The 23,042-nt window shown below is 39.0% G+C and overlaps 1 protein-coding gene across 2 annotated transcripts in view; it reads left to right on the plus strand.

Moving 5' to 3' along the window:
• The window catches only part of LOC137655672 (3'-5' RNA helicase YTHDC2-like), a 388,907-nt gene that overhangs the window by 74,927 nt on the left and 290,938 nt on the right, over window positions 1-23,042 (plus strand). For both annotated transcript variants that reach the window (XM_068389626.1, XM_068389627.1), the window contains exons 8-12: window positions 774-938; window positions 2,856-2,910; window positions 4,030-4,217; window positions 16,140-16,273; window positions 19,445-19,626. In XM_068389626.1, the coding sequence (XP_068245727.1) occupies window positions 774-938; window positions 2,856-2,910; window positions 4,030-4,217; window positions 16,140-16,273; window positions 19,445-19,626 (724 nt within the window). The remainder of the gene's footprint in view (window positions 1-773; window positions 939-2,855; window positions 2,911-4,029; window positions 4,218-16,139; window positions 16,274-19,444; window positions 19,627-23,042) is intronic.

The following is a 23,042-nucleotide window of genomic DNA, read 5'->3' on the forward strand; positions in this document are numbered from 1 at the left end:
CTACCGCTACCCGCCAGTAGTTACTGGCACCTCGTTATACGGCAATTTTCAGCAGCCGAGTTCACAGCTTTGCTGAAATCATACTCCTCTTATTAAAAAACTAAGTTTTCTATGTTTAGGAAAATCACAAATTACATACAAACTCTTGTGGTTTTTCTTAGCATTACAAACCACAACCAGCTTGCTCAGTCCTGAACTGAAGGTCAAAAGTGAAGTGTTTTTGACAGGAAGGTGAGCGGAGCATACTAGCTCACTCACACCACTTACCATTGACTACCTCATTAACAATTTCAACTTTGTTCCATTTCCACCGAAGACATTCCCTATTTTAAAGAATTCTGGTTTGTATAGCTAGAAATATGAAAATTACTTTTAAAGAATGCAATTTTTCTGTTTTATCAAAAAATAGGCTTAAAAGAAGAAAAATCTCTCTGAATGAATGATTAAAACTCATTGAGAATTTTTACACTGGATACAACTTTCAGGAATTTGAATAAGAATTATTTTTTCAACAGCTTTCATTGATTTAGGGGCCAAAATTTTTTGATTTTCTGGTGCACACATGTATCACAAATTGATTATAATATATCTTGAAAGATTCAAGTATATATACAAAACAAATTTAATCTTACTTTACAATATATATTGGTCTGTATGGTGTTGGCTTAACCTATGAATTAGTTTTTTATACAGTATTGAACACCTGCTACCATAGATTACCTAGTAAGGTGAATTTACCAATAATGATGGTTTCTTTTACTCTTGATATGTAGTTCTTGTTGATGAAGTTCATGAGAGAGACAGGTTTACGGATTTCCTGCTTATTGTTTTACGAGACTGCCTGCCCAAATTCCGTCACCTGAAACTGATTTTGATGTCTGCAGCACTGGATGTCAATCTTTATGCCAAGTATTTCAACAATTGCCCTGTTATTGATGGTAAGTAGAAAACTCAAGTAGATGCATTATTAGAGGTGGGTTATTTTTCTCTTCTTTCCCACCAATATCCCTACAATAATAGGAATGGTTGCCTTATGAGCCCTCTCCAGTGCCTTATATCTAAGGTATTCTCTTCCACCAAATCTCTTCTCTCATTATCATCCTTCACCTTATCTCAACATTTAATTCTCTGCCTCCCTCTTGATCTTCTCCCCCTGATAGGTTCCTCCCAAGCTCTCCTCACTCCCTCCCCACCATCCACCCTCTACATGTGCCCAAACCATCTCAGTCATGACACTCATATTACCTCTGTATTCATTACTACACCTTTCATTCCTCTTATTTCATAATTTTCAATCTTTCAAGCAGTAGCAGGGTTATTGATATTAGAGCATAATTAGTCAGAGTGTCTGGGGAGATGATAGTCCAGATTTGTCTTTGAGGCTTTGTGTATTATTTCAGTTAGTCTTACATAACATCTACCGTGCTATGAGTTTTGAAAACACAGCTGTGGTTGATAGACTTGAAAAGTAGTGGATTTGTATGACTAGCCCTCCTATATTTTGATTACTACTACCGCTATTATGCACTGCTATCCATGGACGACATGTTTGAATTCCTCACAATTGCTATGTGAGATACAGGATTGTTATCCCATTTTGTGGTTTTGGTCAATTACAGGATTTTTCATTTTGTTTCTTTAACTCTTTATGGTTGTGTACAGTAGATCTGTTAGATTTTATTTATTTAATATTCAAGGTATGTCTTCTTTGCATAAGTGTTGTAATTCAAGGGGTATTAGTTTGTTGAGTGAGGTTGGAAAAGTGTATGTCAGAGTGTTAGTTAATAGGATTAAGGATAAAACAGAGGATGCAATCTTAGAAGTACAAGGGGTTTATAGAAGAGGTAGGGAGTGTATGGATCAGATTATTAAAGTTGGGCAGATATGCAAGACATATTTAGCAAAAGGTAAGGAAGTGTATGCTTATAGATACGTGAGAAATATTTAGCAAAAGGTAAGTTGATAGGGAAACGATGTGGAATGCGATGAAGTTATATGGAAGTGGTGGAAGGTTTTTGCAAGCAGTGAAGAGTGTGAAGAGTTTATACATAGGCAGTAAAACGTGTGTTAGGATAGGAAGTGAAGTGAGTGAGTGATTTCCAGTAAGAGTGGGACTGAGACAGGGATGTGTGATGTTGCCATGGTTGTTCAATTTGTTTGTTGATGGGTTGTGAGAGAGGTGAATGCTTGAGTGCTTGGTTGAGGATTGAAATTGATAGATGAGAGTGATCATGAGTGGGAGGTGAATCAGTTGTTGTTTGCGGATGATACAATATTAATTGCAGACTCGGAAGAGAAGTTGGGTTAATTAGTGACAGAGTTTGGGAGGGTGTGTGAGAGAAGGAAGTTGAGAGTTTATGTGGGTAAGAGTAAGGCTATTGAGATGCACGAGAAGGGAGGGGGTTGCTAGGTTGAATGTCATTTTGAATGGAGAAGTACTTGATGAAGTAGATCAGTTTGAGTACTTTGGGTTGTTTGTTGCTGCAAATGGTGGAGTGGAAGCAGATGTACGTCAGAGAGTGAATGAAAGATGTAAAGCATTGGCAGTAAATTGATGCAAGCCAAAAAAGCTAATAGTGACATAAAGAATGCAAAGGGAAAAGTGCAATTGAGAAAGTGACCATGTGGTAGTTGTGGGAAAAATGTAAGAGTGAACTAAACTCGGTACCAAATATAATGGTTGGTGTCACAAGAGGTGCTCTGATTACAAAATCTACACAGAGTAAGAGATTTTAGCAGTGGGAAATGTATAACAAGTCTAAATGGTGAAGTTGTAATAGTTATGAACCCTGTTGTATGCTTTGTATTTTATGAATATTTGCTTTATTTTGCTTGTTAATGTATGTCAATTTCAGTTCCAGGTCGCTGTTATCCTGTGAAAGAATATTTTTTGGAAGACGTGCTGAAGTAGTAAGTATTTCATTGTATTTTTTATTATTTGTGGTTGGATTTTTGTGTGTGTGTAAAGTTCAAGATATTGCACTTGTTTTGTTGCTGTGTATAGGATATAGTACAGAAATATTGAATGACATTCAAAGGGAAACTTGTGTTACTTCTGATTTTAGGTAGGTTTTGAACTTCTGTTAATGCTTGTAGTTTATTATACAGGAAGAATTCAAATTGTGTTAAAAGGAAGTAATAAGCTTGAAATATTCAGATGAAAACAATGGAAGAAATGAAAATAAATTGAAAAGATAATATGGTAGATAAAAATTCAATGTTATGAAATGGTTGAGGGAAATCATATTAAGTAAAAATTATGCTTAAAAAATAGATATAACATTAAATGTAACATAGAAGGAAAAATTGAAGATTTAGGATATAGGATTGTGAACAGAATAGAAGGATATTTAGAACTAGTTTAATTAGTGTTATAGATGATTAGGGATTTTATACAGTTACTTTGATAAAACCTACAGTGCAGTTAGTGGACTGTGTGAAAACATTGTAGTGTAATTCTTAGGGTGTAAGTCAACCACACGTCGGCAGTGGTTAATTGGTTATGAGGTATGAGGGCATTGACCATAGTACAGCAATATTGTGCTGTCTTTCCAGTCGTCTCTGTTATCTAACCCACGCTGAGGTAGAGGGCTAAATGTAATTAGCAAGTCAAGTAGAAATCTGATGGAAAGCATATATATCTGAAATTTTATCAAGTTTCATTTCCTCTCAAGTAGACTTTATAGAGCATATGGTTTTAAATGTATTTCAGTTTGTAATAAAAAATCTGAAGGTTCTGGGAATTTTATGTCATACATTTGATTTCAGTGCTCTGTAAAACTATGGTACATGAAAATCTCATCTTGCATTTTGACCTTGCATAATTAATATCTCAATTCAGGTACCATATAGAAATATACTATAGCTATAAAAAGGTAATCAAAAGTGTAATAAAACTTGTGCATACATTAGATTTTCTTTTCAAGATGACCTTATTAAATTCAGTAATGAAATAGCTGTATAGATAAATTTTTGGTATCCATGATGTTGGTGAATAGTCCTAATTTTGCCACCCTATGTTTTCAATAGCGCCAATTACCAGACAGCTGAAATGGCCCGCGCTTTTAAAGAACTTGAACAGCGTCAAAATGGACAGAAAACTGCCGCAGATTGGACGCAGAAAATGTCCCAGCAGTTCCACAGTGTGTCGTCTGGAACACCTGTATCAACACCTCTATCAAAAACTTCAAATTTCAGCCTTTCAAAGTACTTCACAGGTAAGCTTAGTTGTTTTTTTTCTTAAAGAATGTTGAAGATTATTTTCATATTCCATATTCCCATGTGTTTGTTTTCTCATTCTATGAATCCTTTATGTACTGGGATTGGTTCTTTGAAATCTACACAAAATTAAATAACCTTTTTAGAAATGATATGTTGTAGAGCAAAAACCATAGAAAATCCACCAAGATTGCCATACTGTATTGGTTTGAAGGTATTCAATTATCTTGAAAAGTCTGTTCATAGGTAAATACAAAATGTAATCCTTGTAGGATCACTGACCTTTAGAAGAACTATATTTACTACTAGAGCCAGGAGAGTGAGCAATTCCCCTATTCCATTTGTTTATGTGAAAAGGTAAAAGCAGCCAGAAAAAGGGCCTTTATGCAAGCTTTTAAACAGTTTGCAATGTTTCCTACTATCATGATTACTGTATAATATACCTGTCCTTCACATTGTTACTACCCTTGAAGTGTGAGCTTCTTGTTTCAATACTAATCCTTCAAGATTTTCCATAAACACACATACTTTCTCCCCAAAGACAACTAGGCGCACGATAGCGCAGGATTTTCATCCGAGCATGCACTAGACTATCGTGCCAGGTGGACCATTAATGCTGCCTTACCATGTGTACAGTTTCTTTATACAAATTTTGTCATTGTGAGACTTCACTCAACTGTGTGTGTCTCTCAAACCCTGACAATCTGGAGAATAAGTCGTGGTTCCAAGTCGACTTGACGACTGAGAAAGATGATATGACATGCACAGCATGCTATTATCAGTAGACAGAATAAGTCTCCATAGCTTCTAGAAAGCCTTAAGTATGTTGAGATGAAAGAAAACTGGTAATTTTTCTATTTTTAATGGATAATGTCGACATAACTAAGATTCCGGAAAGAAAAGCAATATGATCTGGCGAGTATTGAAATACTGTAGCTAATTTTGTTTTTAAAATTACAGTTTTTATTAGTAATTTAATTCAAGATGAACCAACTTATGTTTTTCACCTATGAAATGAGCTTTGTATTGAATAAAGCATAAACAAATGCTTTTGGATTATGTTTTTCGTGTCAGAGCACAAGAAAGACTTGGAATTGTGGATGCTAGACTCTCACCTTTGCCAAGGGGTACATCTTTCTCCTCACCCAGATTTGATGCTCTTCACATATGCATCAAAAGAAGGATGGAAGCTCACCTGCAACAGTGCATGGCATCCGGGCTGTGGTCCGTTCCTGATTAGCAATGCCATATAAACTTCCTGGAATTGAAGGCAGGTTTTCTATCCCTTCATCACTTCCAACATCTTTTGTCAGGTCACTCAGTAGTCTAATCCAGAGACTCCTCCACAAAGCAAGACCGTCGTCTAACCTATCCATGATGTTGATAGTTCTGCTATGGCAACATGCAGAATGGTACCTTGACCTTCTGCTGCTGCTTACTGAGGTTCTGAGTGAATTACCTGTATTACACAACCTTCTATGTCAACTACACGAGAAGATATACCACAGGGTACTCGCATTTCTACGACTTCACGCCTCGAGGTTATCCAGCATCTACTCACTCAGAGAGGTTTTTACGAGCAGTGGAGAAAAGGTTATCTAGATATCAGGAAGTCCTCTATTACAGTCTATCAGGTGAAGTGGGCAATCTTTTTTGTTAGGTGTCATAAAAGGTCTCTCCACTTGGAGCCACTACATATACCCCTTATTGCTGAGTTTTTATTATATCTCCAAGAGGAAGAACTGATAAGTCTCACTGGTTAGATGCTATTGCTTAGCCTTATGCCAGATCTTTATACTGAAAAGAGTCCTTATTTCCTTTTTGGCAGAATTATGAGGGCTTATACAGAGCTTGGGTTATCTTGCCCTCAGCTGGAAGTGAAACCCTCTCCTTGTAACATGGTGTAAGTCCTCCGTTCCTTGGAAGGAGCTCCCTACAAACTGTTGAGTCTCCCTACAAACTGTTGAGTTGTGTCAGACTGTGACTTGACCCTCAAGATGGTCTTGCTTGACCCTCAAAACAGTCTTTCTTACCCTCAAAATGGTCTTGCTTGACCCTCAAACGGTCTTCCTTCTCGTCTCTTGACCCTCAAAACGGTCTTCCTTCTTGCCCTAGCCTCTGCAAAGAGGGTCATCAAGTTACATAGTCTTTCCTACGACATTGCCCATTCAAGGGGATGAGGCTGGTTACTCTTGGTTTCATCCCTGATTTTATCATTATTATTTAAAATCTGGCTGTAGCGGACCCTAGGTTCAGGTCCTTTGGTTTGTGAGTGCACGGGAAGTATAGTATCCGATCGTATAGATCAACTGTTACCATGACCTGTGAGGGTGCCGAGGCGCTACCTCAAGCGTACAAGACGAGCTCATCCACACAATGATCTGCTGCTTGTCAGCTCTGGCAGGGTCAAGAGGAAGGTTACAAGAAACAATTTCATAATGAATCGGGCAAGTAAACGACCCAGAGTTCATGACGTCAGGAGCATAAGCACGCCCCTGGCATTTGAAAGGAAATTATCTATCTCAGGTATTCATAGCAGGTGTGTCGAAGTGTCAGGCAACCTTCACTGCCCACTTTTTGTAAGATGTGACACACAGGTCCCTAGACATAGTCTGTGGTGGCTGCTCGGGGGGGGGGGGGGGGATTTAGCTTCCTTAGCTCCTTACAGGACAAATAGTAAATTATTGACTGACCTTTTTCTTTTCCTCATCTTCCCCTCTCTTGGGGAGCAGCATCCAAGGCCTTACTAGCTGGCTCCTATCAACTGCAAGTAAGCTTCATTCTTTGCAAGTTGCCTGAATACAGTACAATATTTCGTGGTTCCTGCATTAATACATCGTCCATCATGTCCCCAATCTCCCGGTGAGAGGTATTTGTGCAATTTAGGTCTGTTTGCATAATGTGAAACCTGAGATAATACAGAAACCTAAGTATGTCCCTCACTCAATGACCATTACTGCATAAGCTGACTACTGCTTTGGTATCATAAAACTAATAGGATCATGTGTCAGGAACCCCATCCTACGTTTCCTTAAGCTCTGGTGTTGCAATCCTGGGGCAAGTTTTCAACTAGTTGAACAAACTTTGCCAAATTAGGAAATAATTTCTATTTTTCCTATCTACAAACCTGTAGTTCTTTACACATATTTATCCTGCCATCACCTTTCTCCAGTAGGTCCTGTATACAATCAAAGGTGGTTGAGCTAGTGAGTATACATGTGATAGGGGAGTGTTTTCCGCTAATCCCTCTCCTCTACTTCTCCATGGAGGTTTGCTCATTAGATTTTCATGGCATGAACACCACCTCCCACTGAATTTACCTCCTACATAAAGAACTAAAGGTTTGTATAGTTGGGAAAAATAAAAATTATTTCCAAATTAGTAATATTTAAGAATTTTAGTATTTAAAGACCTACAGTGATCCGGTCTTTTCGTAGAATTTGGATGTGGTTTTACTGTATTTTAAAGGTTCAGTTTTTGAATGTTTTGAAAATATTTCACTTACAGATTTCATGGCTTAAATTTGTTTTCTATTAGCATTGGCTTCAGCTAAGCTCATAAGAAACTGCAATTAATATTTTTTAAAGTGTTCTTTGGGAGCATAAGGTGATTTTGTCTTTTTCTGTCCTATAGAACAAAGTATTTGAAAACTAAGAGTCTGTCATGGTAGTAAACATTTTACCAGAAATAGTTTTATTTGTCCAGTAAGAGCCGTTCAGTTTATTTTGGATAAAATATGAACATTACAAGTAGTCTCACTAACGGAGGCGTCTCATGGCTAAAATTAGTGGGCGTGCTGCTCCAGAAAATTTTTAGCCTTTGTTTTAATATTGTGTAAAAGGAAACAAACAAGTATAAGAAAATTTATTTATAAACCAGATTGAATCTTATAAGAACAAAAACAAACATGATCTAATAATTAATAAATAAAATCTATTTTTCAATATTAATCTTACCCGATGATCATGTAGCTGTCAACTCTGTTGCCCGACAGAAATCTACGGTCGGGATACGCCAGCGATCGCTATACAGGTGGGGGTGTACACAACAGCGCCATCTGTGAGTAGGTACTCAAGTACTTCTTGTCAACAAGAACTCAATTTTTCCTCTGTCGTGCCACCGGCAAGACCTACTAATACGCCGTCCCTAACTGGATTTGTTTTCACAACTTTTTGGTGAAGTACACTATTCCAGTTTTGAGCTTTCGCTATGCAGGGGTTTTATCTTCATTTCAAAACTTGAACTCGTTTTGGATAGATTTAATTATGGTGACGAAGAGAGTATGGACTCTCTTTCACTTTTAAATGGCCGACCCTTCCCTTAGACGGAAGTGTTGGTGTCGAAGAGAGTATAGACTCTCTTTCACTTTTTATGACCGACCCTTCCCTTAGACTGAAGTGTGTTTAGGTTTTTGGTAATTTTGCTTAACAAAGTTATAGATTTATTTTATATCTCTCCGCCATTTATAGGCCTCTTCGATTAACTTTCCATTTATAAACTTATAAAAATTAATTTTTATGTTTGTTTATATGCGACCTTTCCTAATAGTAGGCGGTCCTTACTTGGAACCGAAGTTAATTAACATTGAGCCCGTCATATCGTATTTCCTGTTAAGAATTTATGCTATTTTTATTTTAATGTTTTTGAAAGAATTTCTTTGATAGTCTCGTACTGTTTTCAAAGATGAACTAACGTTTAGTTTAGTCTCCGCAGTTGTTGACGTTCAGAACGTTCAACTTGCGCTCTATCGTTACGATAGAGAGAGAGTATTTCACGGTTTCACGTTGCAGTAAGAGTAAACCGATTCTAGCGTTTCGTTCATTCTTTCTTAGCTTAAATGGTTTTAATTCTAATAAAGGAACTTTTTATTTGGGAAACCTTTCAGTTTTGTTCCTTTAACAAATAATATGTTTTAACGATATATAATTGAGCTCATCTCTCAGGTTCTAAGTCAAGAGAGAGAGAGAGAGAGATAGAGACGGAGGGAGAGAGAGGAGGATAAACGTTTCGTTCAAGCGGGTAACGTTGTTCTCGTTTTTTACTCTTCTCCCTAGTCGCTATAGGGGAAGAAGGTAAAACGTTTCTAGAGTTTTATTCTTGTTCCCAGGCTTTATGCGGTGAGAGATTTTAAACGTAGTTTATTTGATCTAGTGTTTAGTCTCTTTTCCAGCCACTGAATTCTTTATCTTTCATTATGTTTTTCTGTTACATTGTAAAACTGTTTTCGCTATTACTACCTTTTAATGAAGGATAGGATTGCGTGTTTCAGGTACAATCACTTAAAGTTTCGAGTTCAGTGAAATAAGTGCAAACAGAAAATCAAAAGTGATAAAGTGATATGCGCAAAGTGTTACAGTGTTGCGTTCGAGGGTTCGTTTGTTCGTGCCAGTTGTTCACCTTGTCCGATACCTCTTACAAGCTCCCAAGCCCAGGGGAGAAGTAATGTCGAAGGACTTATGGGTTCCACAGGTCTTGATCGACGAACAGACGTTTCCCTCCGTGGTTTCGGGTGTATCTACACACGTTGCCGACGTGATCACCCCACCCACACAAAGACGAGAGAGCCCATTTATTCCTCGTCTGCGGAAGAGGTTTCTCGCAGAAACCATGGACCAAATCTTGCAGCTTTTAAGTGCAAGTCGGTCCCTTCCGCGCAAGTCCAACGGCCTAGGTGTAGCCACTGGGTCAGTTCGGACTCGCTCCAGTCATCCGACGACTGCACACCTCCCAAGAGAGGCAAGGTGGTACCGCAACAGGCAGTAACTCCGTCTGTTGCCGCACCAGCTGTTTTAGACCCTCAGTCACAACGGACAGTAGCTCCGTTTGTTGTTGTCTTTCATAGACCCTAGTGGTCCATGCTGCAGACTATGCAGTCTCAGCTTGCGGCATTCATGCAGGAGTATCATGCTGAGAAGGTTAACACTGCACCTGTTAACCTACAACCCGCCGAGGTTGTGCGCTCAGCAGATACTGCGGCTGCCTGCTCCCACAACCACCGATGCGCAGTCCACCCTGCCAGACGCACGTTCTTGCTGCTCCATCCGTTGACATGCGTGAGCTTCCGCATCAGCAGTGGGGAGGTGCTGTAGAGCTGCCGGGTTCCAGCTCTATGCGGCTTTCTCCGCAACCCATGCAGCATGCTCCGCATACCATACAGCATGCTCCGCATACCATACAGCATGCTCCGCAACCCACCGCAGCCCCTCCCACGCTCCAGCACTCTGCTTTTGTTGTTGCCAGCTCCCACACTCCGACTGCGGAGAAGGTTGACGATGCACCCGTGGGCCTACACCTCCCACGGTTGTGCGCCCGGCATGGCTTCCTGCTCTCACACTCTTGTTGTGAGAGCTCCTCCACCCATGCACAGTCAACCCTGCCAGATGTATGATGACTCCCACACACAGAGCACTCCGTTGCCGTGCGTGAGCTACCACAAGCTGCCGTGTTTTGACACGGTGTGTCAGCCTCCGCAACACACTGTGGTTACCGCCACTCGCCCACAGCAAACTAGTCAGTCAGGAGTTGAGGCTTCCCCACACAACTTTGGTTGTTGCCATCTCACAGACTGTCAAACAGTTACATGACGTTGCCTTCTGGTCTGCTACTTATACACCAGTGCTGTATGTCCTCACGCTCCTGTTGTGGTTGACAGTTCAGTTTTTGACAGTTCACAGACTGTCAAGCAGTTTCATAACGTTGCCTTCTGGTCTGCTGCTTTTGCACCAGTGAAACCCTCACTGAGAGAACCTAGCTTTTCTCGGATATGGTTCCTGTAGATGAGAAAATGCTGTTCTCCCTCCTTCTGATATTCCCTTGAGGACTCTGTCATTTGGAGAGGAGCCTTAAGCTGCTTAGCCTCCTATGGACTTTAATTTAAGCATAACATGCTTCCAGGGAGGGTAAATGGTTCCGCTTCAGTCGCTAACCCCGTCTGTTGCCACACCTGCTCCCATAGACCTTGGGCTTTGTTGCAAGACATGCAGTCCAAGCTTAGTCCTTGATAGAGGTTTTTTTTTTACGGAGAAGAACCTTCTAGCCAACAACCTTCCTACCGGTTGGTTGTACGCCCTGTTGACGCTGAGGTATCCTACTCACGTCCGCCAGTTGAGATGGTTCCTCCACCGGTGCGACCCAGTGTGGGTTGCCAGTCGCACGTTGACGTTAGGCTACTCTCGGAGGTGGTTGTGGACGTTCAGTGTTTCACTGGGAAGACGTTCAACAACCAGCAGAGGTGACTTGTTGTGACGCAGTGCGGCAACCTCAGCAACCCGATAAGGGGTTGTCTGTACTACCCAGACAGTCTAGACAGTTTCGGGTTGTCGCTGTACTTCCTCGCATCCCCATGGTTGACAGTTCACAGACTGTGCAGCAGTACCATGATCTTGTGTCCGGCTCCGTCACGCATCCACCAGTGCGACCGGATTCAGCGAGTCAGACGTTGCCCACTCCGTTGCCGTTTCCTCATCAGTTTCGGATGAGGAACCCTCTGATGAGGACATGGCTGAACAAGAAGATCAATCCCCAGCCCTGCTATCCATCCAGAAGATGCTGAAGAAGGAATACGGCCCTGTCAGGCTGTGGATGAGTCTGGTTAGGACACTGTCATCCGTGGTTCAATTGGTGTCACTTGGAAGACTTCACCTCCGTCCTCTTCGGTTTCATCTAGCTCTTCACTGGAAAAGGACGAGACGCTAGAAGCGGTCTCGATCCCGGTTTCCGGAAGATAAGTCTGGTCTAACCTGAGGAAAGGACTTTATCAACCTTTTATAGGGTCTTCCCCTGACTGTTCAGACCCCCAACCACATTCTCTTCTCAGACGCATCGGACGTAGGCTGGGGTGCGACCTTAGGCGGTAGGGAATGCTCGGGATTATGGAACTCGAGTCAAAGGACAATGCATTTTAACTGCAAGAAGCTTCTGGCAGTACGTCTGACCTGGAAAAGCTTCAGGTCTCTCCTTCAAGACAAAGTAATGGAGGTCAACACGGACAACTCCCTGCTTTGATGTTCATCTCCTAGCAAGGAGGGACCTACTCTCTGACATGGTGCGAGTTCGCTAGTGACCTCCTCTCCTGTTCAACAGGTCTAGACTTTTCACTAGTAACAAATTTCTTCCAAGGCAACTTGAATGTCTTAGCAGTTTGTCTCAGTAGGAAGGGACAATAATTCCAACATATTGGACCCTCCACAGAGATGTATGCAAGAGACTTTGGGTCACCTGGGGCCAGCCAACCATAGATCTCTTCGCAACCTCGATGTCCAAGAGGCTCTCAATACTTTGCTCACCTATCCCGGACCCAGCAGTGGTTCTTTTAGATGCCTTTCTACTAGATTAGTCTCATCTAGATCTATATGCATTCCCTCCGTTCTAGATTGTCAACAAGGTACTGCAGAAGTTCGCCTCTCACGATGGGACAAAGTTGACACTAGTTGCTTCCCTCTGGCCCGCGAGAGAATAACTTACCGAGGTACTTCGATGGCTAGTAGACGTTCCTAGAACTCTTCCCCTAAGGGTGGACCTGCTACGTCTGCCACGCGTAAGAAGGTACTCCAAGGCCTCCACGCTCTTCGTCTCACTGCCTTCAGAGTATCGAAAGACTCTCGAGAACTAGAGGTTTTTCGAAGGAGGCAACCAGAGCGATTGTTAGAGCAAGGAGAACATCCACCCTTAGAGTCAACCAATCGAAGTGGGAAATCTTCCTAAACTGGTGCAAGTCAGTATCCGTATCCTCGACCAGTACTTCTGTAACTCATATAGCTGACTTCCTCTTATATCTGAGGAAAGAGCGATCTCTTTCAGCTCCCACTTTCAAGGGTTACAGAAGCATGTTGGCATCAGTCTTCCGTCACAGAGGCTTAGATCTTTCCAACAATAAAGATCTACAGGACCTCCTTAAGTCTTTTGAGACCACGAAGGAGCGTCGTTTGGTTACACCTGGTTGGAATTTAGACGTGGTTCTAAGATTCCTTATGTTAGACAGGTTCGAACCACTTCAATCAGCCTCCCTGAAAGATCTCACCTTTAAGACTCTTTTCCTGATATGCTTACCACAGCTAAAAGAGTCAGTGAGATTCATGCCTTCAGCAAGAACATCGGATTCTCATCCGAAACGGCTACATGTTCTACATCTTGGTTTTCTAGCCAAACACGAGCTGCCTTCTCGGCCTTGAGCAATATCGTTCGTTATTCCAAACTTATCGTATGGTTGGAAATGAACTAGAAAGAGTATTATGTCCTGTAAGAGCTCTTAAGTTCTATTTTAAAAAACCTTTACGGGGCCCGTCTGAAGCTTTATGGTGTTCAGTTAAGAATTCATCTTTGCCTATGTCAGAGAATTCTTTATCCTATTATTTTCAGACTGTTAATACGAGAAGCTCATTCCCTTCTGAATGAGGAAGACCAAGCTTGGCTGAAGGTAAGGACACACGAAGTTAGAGCTGTCACAACTTCCGTGACCTTTTAATAAAATAGATCTCTGCAAAATATTTTCGACGCAACCTTTTGGAAAAGCTAATCAGTGTTCGCGTCTTTTATCTTAAGAATGTCCAGTCTCTTTACGAGAACTGCTACACTCTGGGACCATTCGTAGCAACGAGTGCAGTAGTGGTGGGGGCTCCACCACTACAATTCCCTAATTCCAGAACCTTTTTAATCTTTCTCTTGAAATATTTCTGGGTTGTCCGGAAGGCTAAGAAGCCTTCCGCATCCTGGTTGATTTGGCGGGTGGTCAAATTCTTTCTTGAGAAGCGCCTGGATTAGAGGTTGTGATGAGGTCCTTTAGTATGGGTTGCAGCCCTTCATACTTCAGCACCTAGGAGTCGCTCAGCATCCTAAGAGGATCGCTAGGCTCAGTAAGGAAGACGTACTTAAAAAGGCAGAGTAATGGTTCAAGTCGACTTCCTTACCAGGTACTTATTTATTTTGTTTGTTATTTTGAATAACGGCTAAAATAAGATACGGGATACTTAGCTTCTTTGTTAACATGTATGCTGGTCTCCACCCACCACCCTGGGTGTGAATCAGCTACATGATCATCGGGTAAGATTAATATTGAAAAATGTTATTTTCATTAGTAAAATAAATTTTTGAATATACTTACCCGATGATCATGAATTTAAGGACCCGCCCTTCCTCCCCATAGAGAACCAGTGGACCGAGGAGAAAATTGAGTTCTTGTTGACAAGAAGTACTTGAGTACCTACTCACAGATGGGGCTGTTGTGTACACCCCCACCTGTATAGCGATCGCTGGCGTATCCCGACCGTAGATTTCTGTCGGGCAACGGAGTTGACAGCTACATGATCATCGGGTAAGTATATTCAAAAATTTATTTTACTAATGAAAATAACATTTTTCTTGTTTTATTTGTGCAATATGATCAATAATTTTCTCCTTGATCTCTGGATGAGAACTGAGAAGATTTTACTCTATTGAAAGCACTGCAAGTGCATTTAGTCTTTAGGAATTCATAGTGCTTCTTAGAAAAGATTTTGCTTTTATTGTTGAAAAGCAGCTTTTCGCCACAGATGTAGTCATAGGAATTGTAAGAGGATTTTTATCATTTTGTTTATTTTACAAGATACATTTCAGCAGCTCAATTATGCTGCAATATTCATGAATATCAGACCTACAGTAGAGTACTTTTAGTTCAGTTTCTAGTTTTTCTATAATCAATCTCTACCATCCACCAGCGCTTCCAATTTGCATATGCGCACAAAATCTAGAAACCCTGCCGCTGGAACTGTAAAATGCACAATTCCATTCATAGATTTTGATATTTTTTTTTTTTATAAAATGATGGATGGCTACCGACATTAAGCTTAAGGATTATATATTGTACAAGTATTAGGAAAAATGATAGGGGGGCTGCAGTTCCACAGTGCCTATGCATGAGCTGCCAATGTTCCCTAATATTATATGTGGTATTGAAACTCCAATTTGTACTCTCTAGTTAAAAGTTTGGTGATAGGAACTAAGATTAATTTACCGGGTAATCCAAATCGTATGAAATAAGGTTCAGTGTGTTAGGAGTAAACTTTTATCTCTTAATTTTTAAAAAAAAATGCTTCTTGGGAAATAATTTTAGGGGTTGTTCATAAGCTTACTATGTTGGTGTTTTGTTGAACATTTCTTAAAAAATCTTTGCTTTCTTATCAGATGGCTGGGCTCTAGATTCTATAGTGGCTGCTGGTAATGTGGTATTTTAATTTTTTAGAGTACAATTTATTTATAGTTTCTCATCTAATAAATATCTAAGAGTTCCATATTTCAAGCTGTATATTTAGATAGTTTGTTTCCATCAATCGAGATCAGTTCGGTAAAATGTTAATTTCTATACTCACCTGTTGTTTATATGATTTATTCACCAGAAGCTTGGCTTATCAACATTTACAATCAATTTTATTTTCTTTCAATTGACACATGTCTCTAGTAAAGTAATGAGACATTTAACAGTTAATCTTAAGAGTTGAAGCACTAGAAGTTCTTTGTTATTTGGATTTTAAGTAAAAAAATTATTATCAAAATGTATAAAATAATAAATTTTGATACTGAAATTCTGTCTTGCCCCCCTCCCCCTCAAAAAAAGACCCAAATAGACCGCCAGTAATATGTAAGTCAGTAAAAGTTAATATTGCTAGATATACAATAAATTAATTTACTCATGCTAATATCTTTAGAACTTTCATGAATCAGTATTTTTCCCTCCTATCAATGTATTTTACATTATATATAAGCTGATATCAGTTTCATTTAAAAAAGAAAGTATATAGTTAAAAAAGAAAGAAATCATGCAATATCACATGCAGAGCTGCATAGCTTTGAATAATAAACTTGGAATATATTGAATCTCATTACAGTAGTTCTTTTTATTGAATATGAATGGAGTGAAATTAAACATTTAAATTTTTTTTTGCTTACAGCTGGAGAGCTTGATAACACATTGAAACAAGAAATGGATCAGTGTATTCAGGAAGCATTCCTGACGGGGTCAGATGAGGGTTTTTCTCAAATGATGTACCTGATCATGTCAGAAAAGGTGTCTCCAGATTATCAGGTACAGTTGAGTTGCATTACTATGATCATCTTCAGAGTATGATTGATGTACTGTAATTATCCCTTTTACCCCCAAAGGACGTACTGGTACGTTTCACAAAACTCATCCCTTTACCCCCATGGACGTACCGGTACGTCCTTGCAAAAAAATGCTATAAAAATTTTTTTTTTTTCATATTTTTGATAATTTTTTGAAAAAATTCAGGCATTTTCCAAGAGAATGAGACCAACCTGACCTCTCTATGACAAAAATTAAGGCTGTTAGAGCAATTTAAAAAAAATATACTGCAAAATGTGCTGGGGAAAAAAATAACCCCTGGGGGTTAAGGGTTGGAAATTTCCAAATAGCCTGGGGGTAAAAGGGTTAATAAACAATCTATGCTAGGATAATAAAAACAAATTTGTTAGATAAACCCATGTTTTTCATATGTAGTCTATGGATATTCATGTCCCAAATATTCCCAGGCTTGGTCCTTGGTCCGCTTAAAAGTTTTAAGGGCCTAATCAACCTCTCTTTCCCCTTGTATATGATTCATAAACCCTTCTCAATAGCAACTAAACCACATTTCAATGTTATTTTAGGGTCACTTCCAACTCTTACTACATTTTTGTTTCTTGATTGATATTTTTCATTTGATAACTATATGCAGGAAAATTTAATGTGCTAAAAGTTTTACATGGAATGGTCTTTAACCATTTATATTTAATTTTATGTGTATTGTTTTATGAATGTAAAGGACTCACTTTGAGAGGTTGCTTTTTCGTACGGAAGTTTTTATTTTTTTTTTCAAAAAAGTGAATGTACAGATATTAGCTTGTAAAATACCCTATTGTTTGATGTTTGAATAACAAAAATCCATCAATATTCAGAAAAGTAGTAGTTTTTCGCTGGATATTCATGAGTTGAGGAATCAGCTTTTCAAAACTTTTTTTTCAGAGATTGGTTGAATATACTTTAGTACTTTATGCTTAAATATGGGCTTTTAGGAGTAATTCTCTTTTTAGTTCATTATTAAATATTTATATTTTTTTAGACACTGTTTAAATGTGCTCTTTTAATGCGTTTTTGATTTTTTTCAATTTTGGAACAATATTAACAATCTACAATTACTGATTTTTTTTAACTTTGGTTATGATGAGCTGAATTCAAGCTCCGGCTACTGTATTGAGAATACAGTATGTGCGTATACAAATTACAAGAAGTATCGTTTATATAATTTTTTTATTGATTCAGTATATCTGCATAATGAATACAGTATTACATCAGCATCAATATGTCATAGGATATCACAGTTTTCTAGCAATTCATTTATAACCCTTATTATTATCATTTGAACTGTCAATATCTCTCTCTAACCAGCTTATTATCAAATATTCATATTTCTTTAGACATTACAGTTGTGTTGTTATATGTAATTTATTTTGAAATAAAAATCTTTATATCTCTTGAAATTTTTTTTAAATTTTCAGTAAGTAGTAGTCATAACAACCAACACAGCCCACTAAAATACTTTGTATTGTTACTTGATGTTTCGATAATAGAAATACTAATATAGTATTATGTCGTCGTCGGCGCCCACTCGTGTCCGAGTATTGGGTTCTGTCGTTAGCCATCAGCCTCCTATCTATGGGGTGGGTGCTTATGTCTGATTTATAATACTGATAAAAGGAGAAAACGACAGAATGCCAGTAGCTGGGTATATTGGTTTGGGTGGTCGTGGCTTTGCAACGGCCACGCACACACACTTGGCCCATACCGTTTTCACCGCGGCTCAAGACATATGAGACAGGCAGCTTCTCCGATTTTGGTTGCATCGGGCTGCTGGGTTCTTGTTATGTCAAGGCCCGCCTTGCTGCCTGCCCGACAGGCATTGCCCTCTTCCGCCGGCGCTGGGAAGCTCCGCCGTTGGGGTCTTGTTTGGTTTGATTTTGGAGTTTTCCTTCTCCTAAGTATTATGTAATAACATATCAAAAGGAAATCACTCGATTTGCCTTCCACCAGAAATATGACGTCACCAGACATTTGACGTGAACTCGACAAAGAATGACACGCAAAATATATAAAACCCTTCTTGTGTTCCTTACAGAAATTTTATTTTTACAAAGATATATATATATATTTTTTTTTTTCTTTTTGCGTCTGTGTGGTAGTCTTCAAATTTTGTTATTAAATCCCACTGTTCAATTTGTACAATCTGCTCATAAATAATTTATTGACATTAACCTTCGTTGTAGCCGTGATCATTTTAGCCAAACAATATCTGACAATATGGTAATAATTCGGGAAGCATGTGTGACAGTATCTAATATTTTCTTAAAGGCATTTGTATTTGATAAAAGCGACAAAGAGAAACAACTTGGTTATTTGAGGAGATGAGAAATGTTAAATTAAGTAATTTTTGTTATGCAGATAACTTTTAGTGTGCAAGTATATAGAATATTCATGGTGTTGGTTGTGTTCGTTTCAGTGATCCTTTTTTATTTTATATAGGAGTAATTTTACCCTCTAAATGAACACCAAAATCATTCCTGTAGCCCACCTACAGGTGATATTTATTCTAATTTCCAGCAAATTTATGCTAGTTCATCTTGAAAAGTTTACATTTCGACGTTAGACATAACTTTTACAATCATTGGTGATGAAGACATTGAACTTATGAGATACAGAAATCCTGAAATCACTCGTTTCGCTTATGTTGAGGCTATTTTTAGCTATTTTTTTCAGCCAAATTATAGCTATTTGATATCTAAATTTGACCGATTGGCCTTCATAATGACCATTAAGATTAACATCATTGAATCTGCCATCCTCAGAAACCCCCATTTTAACAAGATCAGTTTTCTAGTCTGACTAAGACTAACTGTAGAGATGCACTTAGATTAAATCTAGCACCCAAGTTCCAAACCTTGAGTGATGCTGTGGGCAGTCCTTCCATTAAGGAGTCTATGGCTGGTATCGACAATACCGTAATTCATGAACTGTGACTACTACCTCTACCAATGAACGGGACAGTCATATGTAAAGCTTCTGGAGGAAAATTGATGGTGATTTTGGTAAAAAGTGTTTTTGAATGTCTATTTTAGATTTCTACAAAACATTTTTATCAACATTTAGTCCTGTTTTTTTATTTCTGTAGTTTTTAATGTTTTTTTTTTTTATATATTCCCACAGCACAGTGAAACTTGGGCAACACCACTAATGGTTGCTTCTGGGCGTGGTCGTGTAGATATCATGGAACAGCTTCTTGCTCTTGGATCATCAATCACATTGCGTGCTGCCAATGACTGGACTGCAGCAAACTGGGCTCAATCCACAGACCAGAAAGAGGCTTTAGACCTTTTGCATGCATATAGGTGAGTGTTTTCAGATATTTTAAGTACATAGCGTTGTAACCTAGTAATATTGTTACGCTTATTGCTATCCTTTATATTTTGGGGACAATTATAATAGTTTTACCATATAACATTGGCAGCAAGTAATGCTTAGTAATATAGATTTTTTTCTACAAATCCTTTACATATAAATAGCTCAGGTTTGTGGTCTTTAGAAAGCTTACATACCTCATTCTTAGCTGAAAAGAAAATTGTACGATGCTAAACAGCCTTTTGTCTGTGTACCATGGATCCTGAGGTCATGGCCATCAAAGAGCTTGAAGTTTTAACCAGGCAGTGAATTTCAGTATAGTAATGGGTTTGTCCTGAGGTCATGGGCATCAAAGAGCTTGAAGTTTTAACCAGGCAATGAATTTCAGTATAGTAAGGGGTTTGTAAGAGAAAATAATATTTATTTAAAAGTAAGTGTATTTCATAACAAACCCATGAATTTTAATTATTCATAATTGCAAATTAGCAGATTACAACAAAGTATATATTAGGCAATTAACTGGGATTGAGGTGAGAAATTGAAATAAAGTATCCAAAAACAAAACTACTACTCTCATTTAAGGTAAGGTTATTAACCCATAATTTACAAAAATAGTTAAGAACCATACTTACCAACATTGAAATAAAAAAGAAACGAAATGTAGGTTACAAAAAGTAGAGACTATGTCAATTAATTTTCATGTAAAGGTTATTGAATATTTGTAACTTCCATTTGTTTACCATAGAATGACAAGATCTTTTAGAGGTAGTAGTTTGGCAAGGGCACCAGCCACCTGTTGAGATACTATCGCTAGAGAGTTATGTGGTCCTTTGGCTGACCAGACAGTACTACATTGGATTCTTCTCTCTGGTTACAGTTCATTTTTCCTTTGCCTACACATACTCCGAATAGTCTGGCCTATTTTTTACATATTCTCCTCTGTCCTCATACACCTGACAACACTGAGATTACCAAACAATTCTTCCTCACTCGAGGGGTTACTGCACTATCATTGTTTAGTGGCCACTTTCCTCTAGGTATAGGTAGAAGAGACTTTAGCTATGGTAAGCAGCTCTTCTAGGAGAAGGACACTCCAAAATCAAACCATTTTTCTCTAGTCTTGGGTAGTGCCATAGCCTCTGTACCACGGTCTTCCACTGTCTTGGGTTAGAGTTCTCTTGTTTAAGGGTGCACTCAAGCACACTATTCTATCTTTTTTTCTCTTTTTGTTTTGATAAAGTTTTTATAGTTTATGTAGGAGATATGTATTTTTTTGTTACTGTTCTTAAAATATTTTATTTATCCTTGTTTCCTTTCCTCACTGGGGTATTTTCCCTGTTGGAGCCCCTGGGCTTATAGCATCCTGCTTTTCCAACTAGGATTGTAGCTTAGCAAGTAATAATGATAATAATGATAATAATAAAGAATATAGACCAGTAGTTAGAACTATAACTACTTGTGCACAACCTTAAGAAACCTTTGCAACACTCCAGAATTCTTAAACATGCTGGGTGGTAAAGGGAATTTCTTGGTTAATCTTTTTGGCTTATTTTTAAAGATAGTGTTAGCTAGAAGGAATTGCCTCATAAGAACTATTTTTATGGATGTTAAAACTATATGAATGGCAGAAAGTTAACCCCAAAAACTAGGTAGCATTGTGGAGGCTCAAGTGATAGTGATAATAATGATGATTCGACAATGGAATAAATGTTGTATGAATGAGAACAGAGGAGAGAGTGGTGGAGACGAAAATGATATTGCTACTGATAGTGATTATGAGCTTGGTGAGGTAAATGGACAAATAGTAATATTAAGGACATGTAAAGTGTGATATATGACATTTTGAGTGACTATTGAGATTGTTAATACATATATGTACTTAGGACAGACACTAGGTGTTTCTCCTGGACATGAGACCTGAAATTAAAAGAACGACAAGTGATATTTCTTCAGCTTTTAAATGCAATTTTCAGTTTATTTCCATCTTCGTTTCATTGTTAGTTATGCGATGAAACATCAATGTAAATAGGTGGACATATGATGCTATTGCACGCCTTGAAAAATTCAGCATTTTGTAATCAGTCATGACTTACTACCAATCACACTTATATCAAAATCTTTCCAACAGTGTGACAAATTAGGCATTACTACACAATTTCAACTTAAAATAGTCACCTAATAATTTTTTTTATGAATATTTTTCCCTAATCAACAAGGATGTATGCAGGCATTTATTTGAAAATTCTTCTTTTAAGCATGGAAATGCTAATGGATAACAGTACTGTACTGCAAAGTTTAATGCTTGTCCCCATTATCAGTACTCTCTCTTTTTCTGATTCTTTTGAGGAATCCAGATATCAAATGTCACAGTCACATGGTAATCTAGGATATTGCTAATGTTGCTGAGGGTTGGATTATGCACATGCTAGCAGTTTGGCCCATCTGAAACCATCATAGAAAACCGCGATAAATCTATTTTTGGGTGAGATAGCCATGTCGTCCTGATGGAAGGTTCCTATAAGTAGCTTTCTAAGGGATATTTGCTACAGTGATATTCCCAGAGAATTTACCTTTAGGTCTCCAGAATTCTAACTCCTGGCGCGAATATCCTCAAAATTTCTCTTAAGGATATCGCATAAATCAGAGGATATATATCTTGATACGACACATAGCAATCTTCACCCCGAATAGCGTTTTTGCTTCGAGGGAGAGAGTGGCAAAAATAGAAGGGGAGCCGTTATCAAGGTACCCTTCCTCCCGTACTACTGTTGAGTATCTAGATGGCGCTGTATCCAAGATGGCGCGTTATTCCTTGTAGCATTGAGCATGGTGCTACAGATATAGTAATTTCGGGAGGGATCCTGCCAAAGCCTTTTCTGTAGAAAAGGAGGGCGGATCCATCAGGACGACATGGTTATCTCACCCAAACCTTGACCCCTACACTGGGTAGGGGAAGACGGCAGAGAGACTCTGTCCAACGAAACGCCGGGCGAAGCGAGAGGCGAAGAGACGCTGGGTTTCCTAGGTGAACGTTTATAGGTCTTCTTCTTCTTGGTGCCTTAACGCACCCACTGCACCTCGTTCCAGGACTTGCACTCCTTACACGTGGGTGTAGGGGAACACACACTGCCCCTACACGAAGAACACTAGAAGTGCGGGTCAACTTCAGGCTTAGAGAGGAAAGCGCCACACGATTTGCCGGCCATAGGCCCAGGGCAACGACGGGGATGCTCCATAACACACTAGTAAGACACCGCGAGACACAGGAACACAGAGGGAAAAGGATAAGGAAGAGCACAAAGGGACCGCGTGAGACACAAAGGGGTCGGGGACACAAAGGGTCGCACTGGGTTAAGAGAGAGCGTCGGGATATTATCCGCGACCAGAAACTTACTGGAGATCGAGA

This window comes from Palaemon carinicauda, chromosome 16, assembly GCF_036898095.1.
Source record: "Palaemon carinicauda isolate YSFRI2023 chromosome 16, ASM3689809v2, whole genome shotgun sequence".
In the NCBI taxonomy this organism is placed as follows: Eukaryota; Metazoa; Arthropoda; class Malacostraca; order Decapoda; family Palaemonidae; genus Palaemon; species Palaemon carinicauda.